The 12,373-nt window shown below is 41.2% G+C and overlaps 1 protein-coding gene across 3 annotated transcripts in view; it reads right to left on the bottom strand.

Moving 5' to 3' along the window:
* Positions 1-12,373, bottom strand: part of STK38L (serine/threonine kinase 38 like) — a 50,122-nt gene that overhangs the window by 12,302 nt on the left and 25,447 nt on the right. For all 3 annotated transcript variants that reach the window (XM_080392877.1, XM_080392876.1, XM_080392875.1), the window contains exons 2-8: positions 8,518-8,662; positions 6,719-6,770; positions 5,344-5,466; positions 4,681-4,764; positions 1,908-2,031; positions 1,184-1,338; positions 260-362 (exon numbers count right to left, since the gene is read on the bottom strand). In XM_080392877.1, coding sequence (XP_080249003.1) covers positions 260-362; positions 1,184-1,338; positions 1,908-2,031; positions 4,681-4,764; positions 5,344-5,466; positions 6,719-6,770; positions 8,518-8,651 — 775 coding nt within the window. In that variant the 5' untranslated portion in view covers positions 8,652-8,662. The remainder of the gene's footprint in view (positions 1-259; positions 363-1,183; positions 1,339-1,907; positions 2,032-4,680; positions 4,765-5,343; positions 5,467-6,718; positions 6,771-8,517; positions 8,663-12,373) is intronic.

Below are 12,373 nucleotides of genomic sequence, written 5' to 3' on the forward strand. Positions count from 1 at the left end.
AGTATATTAAAACATAGATACATTACATAATGTGGATTTTTATATGTGTATGAATGTGCAAAAATACATTAACATTGCAGAAATCATAATTTCTTTCCTGTGAAAAGCTTCCATGTCCCAGGGAACATGCATTTCCAGTTTTCCAATTACATGCAATCAGCCTGACCAATCTTGCTTATCCCAGCAGAACTAAATTATGATGTGGCATAGCTGCAGTTCAGAACTGTTGAATTGTTTAACTAGGACACCTTATACTTACAGAAGTCACTTGGTGGGTTGTGTGTAAGGTTCCTGTAGAACTCAGTTCTGTGAGCTTTCTTTAAACCTGTGCATAGCCCAAAATCGGACAGTTTTACATGACCCTAAAAAAAATAAAAATCAGAAGATGAAAATGTAATTTAGAAAGGTAGTGCTTGAAAAGGGAAGTTTTAATAACTGCACGTGCCTTCTCAGGCCATGATGGACTTGCACAGGACTACCTAATCCAGGGCAAGTAGGCAAATAATGTCTGAACCGTGTACTGCGGGAGCGTGTTTTCTCTCAAACAGGTTATTGCCCCTGGGAATGGTCTACAATTCTGCAAAAGCTGAGGGCAGCTAGTTTGCCTGGTTTTGTTTTGAACTGGATACCACTGAGACTGAGAAAGCCTCCAGGATAACATTCCTTTGTTTTGATGGTAACCTGGCTTTAACCAGGTTTCCAGCCATCAATACCAGATAGTCCACAGACTTGTGTACTTACTGAGTGCGAGACTCATTGTAGTCAGCCTAACAGACAGAGTGTTTCTGCTGGTGACTGGACAGTAACACAAATGAGATAACTGTAGGAACTGAACTGATTATTTACCATTGCTTGAATGTTTTGTGCTTTCATTTGTCTTGAAGTAACTGAGTGTATCAGTTTTTAATATGCATGAATATGAGCATTTGGATACCCTAAGTGGGTCAGGCTTGACTTAAAAGGGTTAAAAGCTTTTCCAACAAAAAACAAGGGCAGTTTTGCTTTAAGTATATTGGTACAAGGAAAAGATAGTTAACACCACTTTCTTTACACTGGTCTTTACTCCAGCTAGTTTAAATCACTGGTGTGGCACTACTGGTTCCCACCAATTAGCACCACTCTAATGGCATCATCTGCAGACAGATGTTTAAAAGCATAGGCAATTTACATGCACATGACATGCCTTAGCATCCAGCAGAAGGTTATCTGGTTTAATATCTCTGTGGATGAATCCCAGTTGGTGAATAGCATCTATGGCCAACACAGTTTCAGAAATGTAAAACTGTGTCTCCTCTTCTGATAAGGTATCTTTCTTCATTAGTAAGGTCATCATGTCACCTAATCAAAGAGAAGAAAACACAGCTTAGAAATCAGAACATTTTAATCACAAGACTAATTCTACATGAAACCCCAGTAGAATCCAAATTTAACCTTGTAACTGGCCTTATAGCTACTAATTATAGAACTATTACTGTAAGGACCTACAAACCCAACATACTTTTTCAGTAAACTGGATGTAAAACTGTTGAAAATTCTAAATAGGAATTTTAATTGGACAGCCCAAGAAGATAATAGTGAATTGTAACACATAATACATGAATTGCACAAATAAACTGTTTAAACAAGAGGTTTTATTTTGATTTTACTGTTAATAGCTTCAGCAGTATAAAGCAGAACATTGGATTACAGTAATTATTTAATCCAAGTCTATTTTAACACCCCTTCATAATCTTTCTCTTCCCCTAAAAATCAGGAATGGTTACATTACTGTGACATCTTTTCAACAGCATTAAATTTTTTATTATCACAAATCACATAGCATCCTTGTTTCTAAGATTTTATGAAGCTGACAACAAAAACTAAGGAAGAGGTACTTTCACCACCTAACACCACAGCATACAGCTTACCTCCAGGTAAGAACTCCATGATCAGGTAAAGGTTTCTTTTATCCTGAAAGCTGTAAAACATTTTCACTACCCAGGCTCCATCTGCTTCAACCAAAATATCTCTTTCTGCTCGGATATGGGCCACCTAGATTTTTTTTAGAATTACCGTTATTAAAGGACAATTTAAGTATTTCAGCAACAAACACCACATTATATTCCTAGTCCTACAATCTATTTTAAATGATCTTTACTAACAAGGCTATTTTTCATGCTCTTTTCTTATTCATATTTTTCATAATTTTTAACTAGATCCTACAAAGTCCTTAGAAAATACCCACCAGAAATCAACTTAATGTTGAAAATAACCATTCACACAACTCTGCTGAAGCAACCTCTAGAAACACAAAGCACAGACTGCTAAGCAGGGTTTGGTTTTTTTGTGGGAAAGAACTCATAAAGCTGGTGGAAAAGTGCAATTCCCTTCTTTACTACACCCTAACATGAAATAGGAACATCCAAAAAAATTATAAAGCTGACCATCACAGAGCTTTATATGGTAGTGTCCCTACTGCAAGCTGAGACAAAAATTTAACATGCCATTCAGTGTGCAAATACTGACAAAAACATTGGAAAAGGCCAGAGCTGGTCTTAAAGAATGCAAGAACCAAGAGGTAAAATGGTAGATGCATTATGATTACTGTCAGAAGTTACTAGATTTCTCATATAAGTATACAAAGAAACAGAGAGCTATAAACTATCTATATAGAAGTGGTTATAACTGAGTTAAAACTCACAGTTTAAACTTGGCAAGATAAACCTGGGGAATCTTCTCTAGCAAAAGTGACACTGTCTAGACTAATTTCTTCCTGCAAAACCCAATTCCTTCATTGCTGTGAAGAAGAAATGCTTGACTTACAGGGAACTGCTGTCTGGTTCCCAAAGCCACATTGTGCACGCCACTGATGGTGCATGAACCCCTTCCAGATGGTACACGTATGTATGCACATACAGGGCATACCTTACTTGAACTGCACGGTAAGTGCCTTGGCCAAGTGGGAAAAGGACTGGGATGCATTTCAGGCCTTAGAGATGATGGCAGGTAGCAATGAGCTCAGCGGCCAGTATTAAAGCAGTGCAAAAATGGTAAGGGTCTTGGGTTATTTAAGGGTGGGGGGTACAGGGAGAAGATGGAGCCGTTCCTCCAAATGATGTGCATGAAGCTGGCCCAGAACTAATATGGCCATGGCTGCTGCTGATGTTGGTCCTGGGCAAGTGAGTTTGGGAATGTCTGACCTTGCCCAGGATACTGCAGTCCCAGCTGAGGCTTTGAAAAATATACAGGGAGCTGCTACCCCATGAATTCACTGGAAAATAAGAATAATAGAGATTGGAGGAGGGGTGTATGTTTCACTGGAATGTACCCTCATCCTGAAGAAAAATGAAAGACATATGCGTGGAAAAAATATTTCTTGACAGCTCTAAGGAGTTTCATTATTCATACACTAGAAGGCAACTTCTGGAGAGAAAATATGTACCACTATTCCAGCTTTGAGGGCTATTACCAATTAACAGCAGTCTTCTGCACCTCTTCACCAATTCTACTGGCCAGGAACATCTTCACATGTGTATGTTCTTTTCACAGGGCAATGGGTTCTCTCTCTGCAGTAGGCACTCCAGCTTTGATTTATCTAGCTCTGTCTATTCTTGTTATTTCTTTCTACCCTCTGCTCCTCAATGTAGCTATAAAACACAATGTTAAAACCTTGCTTAAAGAACAGCCAGGTTATGTCCCAGTGCTATCAGGCTTGAAAAAAAAAAAAAAAAATCTCAATTTTCTTGTATTTGTGCCCTGTGTTGCTTTCCATTGAACAAACCAGGCAATGAAAATTACAGCAGATAAACACTCTCCAAGGAAGATTACTGTCCCGAACTAAATAGAGAGTGTGAGCTAAGCCTCCTTGCCACATCAGGTTCTGAAATGGGGGCAAGGCTTCAGAGGGCCATACACATCCTGGCTGCTGTGCAGCACATGCTGCTCCTCTGGTTCCCTATATTCAGGGCAGGGGCTTGAGAAGACAAAAAGTCTGTGCCAGGGGAAAAAAAAAAAAAAAAAGTATGAGTACCAATGCAGAGAAATGTAATATAAGATCAAATGATGGGTAAGGTTTGCACTGGTAAGAAGTCTTCTTTCATCTGCCCTTTCCCTTGAGACGTTCATACTTGATTTCTTTGCTTTGTGGTGCTACAGTACTTGCTGTGTCTTACAGGAATTTGCAGTGAATTACTAACTAAAAAGTGAAAGCAAACCCCAAACCAAACTAATAAAAACAAAGTAAAGCAGAACAAGACAAGAGCTGATTAAAAAGCAAAATAAAGGAAAACAAAGCCAATGAACAATGTGATATCTGTCAGTATCTAACCACCAAAAGAAAACATCAAATAATCTCAGTTTTCACTATGGCACAGTATTACTTTGCAAGAAGCATCCTCCTTGAAATGCAGTTTTACAGATTAAGTACCATAAGGTCTGCATTGATAAAGGAAGGGAGAAAAAAAAATACTTGTCACTATTCCAAATAAAACATTTTTCAAAATGCTATTACATGACCTTCTTTCCTAACTTCTGCTTATTCTTTTGTACTACGGTAGCAACTCCATAAATGCTTTGGGCTGCTATATCATCATTAGGGCTTTCGAAGTGGAAAAAATGGCCAAACAGTATCTGCCACAAAGAACTGTGGGAATTTTCTAGACGGTATAAACTTGAAATCTAGGGGACTTATCCAACACAAACCTGCTCTTTCTCCAGCATATCTGCTTTTCTTAGTATCTTCATTGCATAAATGTGACCAGTATCCTTCTTCTGAACAAGGCGTACCTATAATGAGAAATATAATCCAAACAATTCTCTACCTCAGAAACTAGACCCCAGCATGGAATCTACTGGAAGGCTCTACTGGGCATGGAACAGTTCTTTTGTCAAACGTTCAAAAACACATGGAAAAAAGAAATGTTTCTACACAATGTACAACACTAGTACTAGTGATGAAGTTTGAAGTAGTTATTTTTTTAGACAAGTTAGCAGCCACTAACTAAATTCCAGGTAGCCGTGAGATTGTGTACACTAAAATTCAGGAGCAGATACAACTGTGATGTGATGCCAGGCAGGCAGGATGTTTACAGAGAGGAGCTCTGCAACTACAAATCCATCATTTCAGAGGGCCAAATGGACAACAACAGTTTGGGAAGCTGTGGGAAACTAAGGGCCTTCCCAGAGGCCTTGAGAAATCAAGGCACATAATTCATTACTGGACTTACCATACTTGCACAATTACTCAAATAGCTATTCTTCTGCAATAATATTCCCCAACTGGAACTTTTTATTCTATACTTAAAATGTTTCATTTTAATATTAAATCCAATTTTAATATCCTATTCAAGCAAGAATGTCACAAACCTCCCCAAACGCTCCTCTTCCTATAACTTTCAAAGATTCAAAGTCATCCAAGCCAAGTCTAGTCCTCTTCAGTCGCAGAAACTCTGTTTCTTTGCGAGCATGTTGTGACCTGCGCAATTTTTTCTAAGGAGACACATACGCATACATTTCTGCGTTATTGGACAGTAGGAAATCAAGATATACAATCTACCTTCCTGTGAAGCATTCTCTCTCCCATTAGGATTACAGAGAAAATGTAGAAGAAGTCTTTCTGAATATCTCAAAGTATGATCCGTGAGCACAGTCTTTTATATAGAGGCCTCAGGCCCAGTTTCACTTGGGCAGGGGATGCTGGTGTTGGGTTTTTTTTATTACTTAAATAAATAGTTATTAAAAAAATGAAAATGAAAAAAAAATCATACTGGTTCCAACAAAGTACGTCAGTCCTAAGGACAAAGTCACTAGCTGAGGCAGTTTTTGGGTAGGGTGAAGGATCAATAAAAATTGAAAATTGCATCCCACTGAAAAGCGTGATGACAAGGAGTCTCAGAGGCAGCAGCAGAGACCCACCTTACACTATTTATAGCAAAATCCATTTGGTTTATGGCAGGCAAACACTCTTATTTGGAAGAAAAATCTGTCCAAATCCTGTCATGTCTTTTGTTCTATAAAAATGTCAACGGGATTCACCCTGAGAGAAGGCACGTGCCGACCTATGCTCCCAAAGATGCTGAGATCTCAGATACTGCTAACGAGTGCCATCGCTCAGGCACCTGCCAGGTTTTGTAGTAGCATGACAGCGTCATTTAAAACCACAAGATGGCATTAGGCACCCACACTCACTTCTCCCTCTTCTCAGAAGTTACCAGGCGCTGCTCCTACTTCCCTGCCTATCCTGAAGGCAGTACAGGCAGCCATGGTGTGACAGACCTCAGACAAGGCAATTTACTGAGCAAAGTTCTGAGAGACGCCAACCAGACAGAGATCCCTTTTCATCTGTATCCGAATGGAGAAAAGGTGTGCCCAATTTGTTGTTTAAATCAAGAAAAAATGGTTCAGCATTTTGCTTTCTACCCACATCTAAGAGCATTTCACATTTTTTTCCTGCCAAACATAATGGCAAACTACTTTAATCTTTGAAAAGCATGTCATATACCTGCTGCAGCCATATGTGTCATAAGGACTAAGGGTGGCTTGAAAAGCCTTAGCTATTACAAGTATCATTCAAGCATACTCACAGCTTCCCTAATAAGTTATTTACATTGGCAATGTTCATTTACAAAGTAAAACTTAATGTCATGCTAGCTAATGTTTCTGTAAGCTCCTCAAATGCCAATTTGAAGTAGTGGAACAAAAGCAAAACAACCCCTTCAAAGGTTACTTAAGCAGTATTTACCTCCTCATCTGCGAGGCCTTCCTCTTCCATAGCCACTTCTAGCTTCTTCTGCCTGTGAAGGGGAGAAACAGGAGATTGCTTTTATTTATTAATCATATATTCCATATACCAAAGAATATGCCTTAAATGGAAATCTGAAGACTTAACTGCACACTCCACCCATTTATTCATTTGTGACCAAAGCTGTTGAAAATGCATACGCAAATGTAAGACCATACTTATGTATTTGCAGAATTAGGCATTAAATGTTCAAAGGTATAACCACTCTCGTGGCTTATATTTCTTCATCTAATCTTGTTGAAGTAAGGCTGTTTTTATCAATTAGGATTACAAATCAGAATAAACATGTTTTTTTCCACCATTTCTATCCCAGCTCTACCTTCAGCCAGCTCCAGCCTTGTTGACCTCTCTCTCCCTGGTCACACTCCTGGTCCTGCTCCCCTTGCTCTCATGCCAACTAACTCTACCCACCCTAGACCCATCATCATTTCCTCCCAGTGTCCTACCTAGGCCAGGGCTCACTGTCCCAGGACTCCTCCAGCTGGTGCCGTGCCAGGCTGGGAGGGTCTGAGCAGAGACTGAAGCCTGGAAGTACCCCACAGATGGCGGGGGGTCAGCATGTGGCAATGTGTCTACTGGGCCCTTCTTTTTCCACCCATGGGATGCTTCTTTATGACCATCAGGGTGCAGCTTTCAGAAAGCCAGTTACCCACTAGCAGCGGCCAGGAGTTTGAAGGCTGGGTGCCAAGCTGTGGGTGTCTTTCTGCACTTTGGGAAGTACAGCAGGATCCCCTAAATTAAAGCAGACAGTCTATTCTCCTAACTAGAAGCAACTCAATTACATGGGATAATGACTAAATATGACGAAGAGAGAAACCTCGCTGCTTGGCTGAAAACTCCTCAATTAAAAACATATTACCAGGGGAATGACAATTTCACATGCTGATGACAATCTGAAACACAACATTCATTATAATCAAATGCTTGGTGCGTTGACAATTCAAGTAGCACTTCACCACTTTGCAAGCAGAATTGGGCACTGATGAGTGAAGTTGAAGTGGAGATGACCAATGCATACTCCTGTGCAAGGACTACCACTCAAAACCACCCAAGAAGAATTTAAGGGTGGGTATCACATTATCCCCAAAATTCTTCCTGTCCACCCAGGAGCCTCTCAAACCACCCATCACCAACCCTATGCTCTTTGCTGCCCCTTATTTCCACTCCAGGCCACCCCCAGCTTTCTGCCTCCTTTTCTTACCCCATATCCTGTCAAACACCTCTCCATTGAGTTCCCTACCTCCTATACACCCCCTTCTGCAGGGTTTGAGTCTTGGCATGAGCTCCATTCTGCAGAGCACAAATAGACACCACAAGCCACTGCCTTACACAACACTAAGTTACCACCCATCAGCAGCTCTGCTGCATCTACCTCTGTAGTTTATTCCCTCCCGCACACGTGGAGGAACCTGAGGTCACCAACCCCACACACGCTCTACAGTAAGACCCTGCACAGAGTGGTTTCTGCAAAGTAGAAATAACCTGATGAGGAGGTAAATTGTACAAGAACATCAGAAGTGGAGGTCCTCAGTTTCTCAGTGACTGCTTGGTGCAGTAGCAGGGGATGTTCCCAGGTCTCGCAGCAGAGCCAGCAGCTGAAAGGAAGCCTGCGCCCTTTGGGGATTAGCTCCTTAAAACCAGAATGCTCTGTGCATGTGGATCAAAGTGCCCTTAAACACACACTGCCAAAAGCCAACAAAGAAGAGCTCAAGAGGGGTGAGAGGAGGCAGAGCCAGTACCTGGTTTCTCTCTCTTCGTGCTGTATGATTAGGTTGCTGTAGAAGTTCTCCAGTGTAAGTTTGGCCACCGTCACTCTCTCCCGGGTGTGGTTACTCATGGGAAAGGATGTTGTAGTCCCTGCAGTCATCGCCATGGTAACATGTACTGAAACAGAGCATGTCAAATGGTTACTCACTTGAAAAAAAAATATCTATTTTAAAAAATATACTCCTCTTTCCCACTCCCCATCTCAAATTCTTAGACACTACAGAATTCACAGGAAAGGTACTGTGGATACATGATATAAGAAACTCCATTAAAAAAACCTGTACTATAAAATTATCCCAAGATAGCAGGAGGACTTACTACCCACTCTCTAAAAAAAATAACAACATGTTGGCAAAACAAAGGGTGAATAATAGCAAAGAATGATGCAGGCTACAGGCAGCTCATTCAGCACGCTTGTCCACGAATGAGGAAAACATACCTCCGGTGGACCTGAGCCCAGCCCGGGGGAGGGAAGAGGCAGCAAAACATGGAAAGGAAAAGGGGGAAGTAAGAGAAGGACCAGACAGCTCCCACAGCTGGACATGTCACAACTCTACGACAATTTCGGACTGCAAAAATCTTAGATGGTACCAAAAGGACAGGTTAAAATGAAAAACTAAACAGGCAAAAACCCTAATCTCATTCAGAGGAGAAGCTATTTCACTCACGGCTGGAAGATAGCCATCAAGTATTTTCAGATTTTAAAGCTGCTCAACAAAATTACATGTGGACAGCTGTGGGGTATTTCTAGAAATTATCACATGAAAATGAAAAATGGAATTGCTATATTTTAATTGGAAAACTGCTGTTTCTGGGTTTTTGTTTAGTTGGGTTTTTTTAAAGCAGCAACCAACCACCAAAAATAGAAAACCCTTCCCCACCACAAGACCATTAGGCAACCAGTCTTTCTGTTTGTTTCCTTTGCAACCATCTCTGTGCCATGCCACTGATGAACGAAATGAGCATTTTCTGGAGTGGCTGTTCATTACAGAGCTCCCTGTGTCTGGATTCTAAAATTTGCAGGGGGAGTAGTCTTACGCTGCTGTAAATAACGTTACCCTTGTAGGTGAAGTACTTAGAGGTCAGGGCACATGGTCACTGAGCAGTTGAAAACTTGGAAGAGGAAAGGAAGGTTACTCTCTTTGATAGCTTTCCTCTTCAACCCGAAGAACTTAGATGTACTAGAACACCACTTTTGATGCTGGGAAAAGCCATCTTAGGACAGTCCTGAGTCCCTTGCAGCTGGTCTAGGGAAGACAGGGGAGATAAAAACCCAACCCAACTGAACCCACCAACCAACCAAAAATAATAATAAAAAAAAAAATTAAAAAAAAAAATATCACAGTTTGTGCAAGGACTCATGCCCTACCTGGAGGCGCTTTAGTAGAGCCTCACAGAGTGGAGCCATGAACAGCAGCATCTCAGCCCCATGCTCATTTGTTCAGCTTGTTTAGGGGTTGTTTTTGGAAAATGACACAGAAGTACATGCAGTTCCTTTGATTATTTACGTAACCTTCTATATCACCAGGGGATTTTGAGGAAGACAAATCCCAAATTATGATCTTCCAGCAGATCCTAATACTACTTAAGGTGAACCGATTAAAAGTTTCATACAGAAGGAAATCTGCACGTCCACATCAGGACAGGAAGATTGCTTAACCCTGCTCTGGATTTTGTGTTTCAGATTTGTCTGCTGCCCTCCGGGAGGATGGTATTTTATCTTGTGGATTTTTAATTGGATTTGTTGCAACAATAAGATATTTGTTGCCAGAAACACAGCTGCTGTGTCACAAATAAAGGCTTTTTATAACATTATGTAGGTATTATTTTAGCTGTGTATTTTGGAATGCGCAAGACGCCAGAATTCTGAGAACAAAAATGTATCTTTCTCTACATATACAAAGAGGTTTTAATTACAATACAGCTGCTTTAAGATGATGTCAATATTTCTATTTTTTAATGAGTCTTTTATCCCCTTCAGTTTTCTACTATAGGAATATGAGAGCTGTCAATCTTAACAGTCTTTACTAAAAATTAAGGGGTTCTATTCTTCACACAAAGACATACCCCACACTGGACACTGCTCCAAAAGCTGGCAGAACTTAGCACTGCTCTCCCTATCAAGTCTGTTGTACAATACCGCACTCTTTCTCTCCCTTGATAGGTGGGAAAAGATAAATTAACAGGTATCTGAGAGCAAAACCAACAGCATGTTGACACACCCAAATCAAACAGAGAGCAACTACTGACCACACACTGGTATCTGCGATTAAGTTATTTCAAGAAATGACCTAATAGAGTAAAAACCTGCCTTCTGATCATTCTGAAGTGCCAGGATAACGTAGCATTAACCCAGGCTTGAAATGGATTAACCTTTACTTAAGGTATAATGAGCACACTCTAGCACTAGCAAACAACAGGGTATTCGTCTTTTCCACGTCTTGTATTCCTGGTAGGGGAAAATAAGACTGCAATTTTATTTCCTGTTAATTTGTTTTTCCATGCTTCTATACTCACAAATGTAGACGTTACCAAACAGCAAATCTAAAGTCACTTGATTTTATTAAGCCTGTAAAAAGGAGATAACTATTCTGGCAGCACAGCACACTATGAATAGCAGGGCTGACCCTCACGATGGTTCTACAGTAGGAGAATGCAGACAAGAACCCAATCTGTAAATTAGTAAGCTCAGAGAAAGCTGTTTACCAGAGAAGAAACTTGTACTGACTTTACCATCACACCATGACATAAGCTCACCAAAGCAGGAGGGCTACATCACTAGAAGCAATTGCTTCCAGCATCCCATTTATCCTACACACACCCCACCAGCCCTGCCTCCAGACCATGCTGCACCACAGCACATTATTTCCTTGAGAGAGAATTTACCTTACATTTGCTCAGACTGCAACCAGTGTCCCCAGCAAGCTCTGTCACCATGGGGAAAATAAACAACTTTGTAAAACCAAGTGGTGCCCTAAGCTCTCCAGGTTCCCCAATATAAGTGGAAAAGAGCACAGACCCATGTCAACTCACAGCCGAGAAAATCTCTTCATCCTTTTTCCTCCTGCCTCTCTGCTTCCACTAGAAAACCCTCAAACAAAGCACAAATCCACATCTCAAACAAAATATTCAGTTGGGAGTAACCAAGTAAAGTCCTTGAGCATGACCTTTATAAACAAATGATACCGGAGGGGATGCGGGTGGAAAGGAAGAAGCTTCAAAATGGGGGCTTTTATCGACAGCACAGGCTATTTCTACTGACCTCGCCACATTAACGGGAATGTTTTGAAAAGGTGCCACCCATAGTTTCTTGGAAATGCCCTCAAAAACCTACTAATTCACCCAAATTCATTCCATTTGCATAATGGAACCATTCTATTCCTGCTGCATCACCAGCCCTGCACTAGGCTCCCTGGACCACGGAGAAGGTCATGTTAAACCAGCCAGAGGCATTTGGCCAAAACTCCTCTGGCTGCTGAGGACCAAAGATCTTTCTTTCTGAAGGGCCTGTTAATTCGGAAAAAATGATATACCACTGGCTGTGAATGAGAGAGACATCAAACCCATCTAATCGACAGAAGACACTGAGCAGCGCACAGCCTGCAGGACATCACCTCAGAGCTGCCAGAAGCAGAGATGCCATATGTGCTGCTTGGCCCAGAAATCAAGCCTGTGCCTCCTGGATGGATGGCTGAACTCACAGCATGAGCCTTTCTCCTGATGCCTGCTCAGCTCAGCAGCAAGCACCTACTCCATGGGGGTGAGGAGCTACAGATGTGCAAATCTTGCCCGCAGAGGCAAGTGGGACAGCAGTGTAGCAGGGAGGAG

Source organism: Falco punctatus (assembly GCF_963210335.1).
Source record: "Falco punctatus genome assembly, chromosome: 6".
Lineage (NCBI taxonomy): Eukaryota > Metazoa > Chordata > Aves > Falconiformes > Falconidae > Falco > Falco punctatus.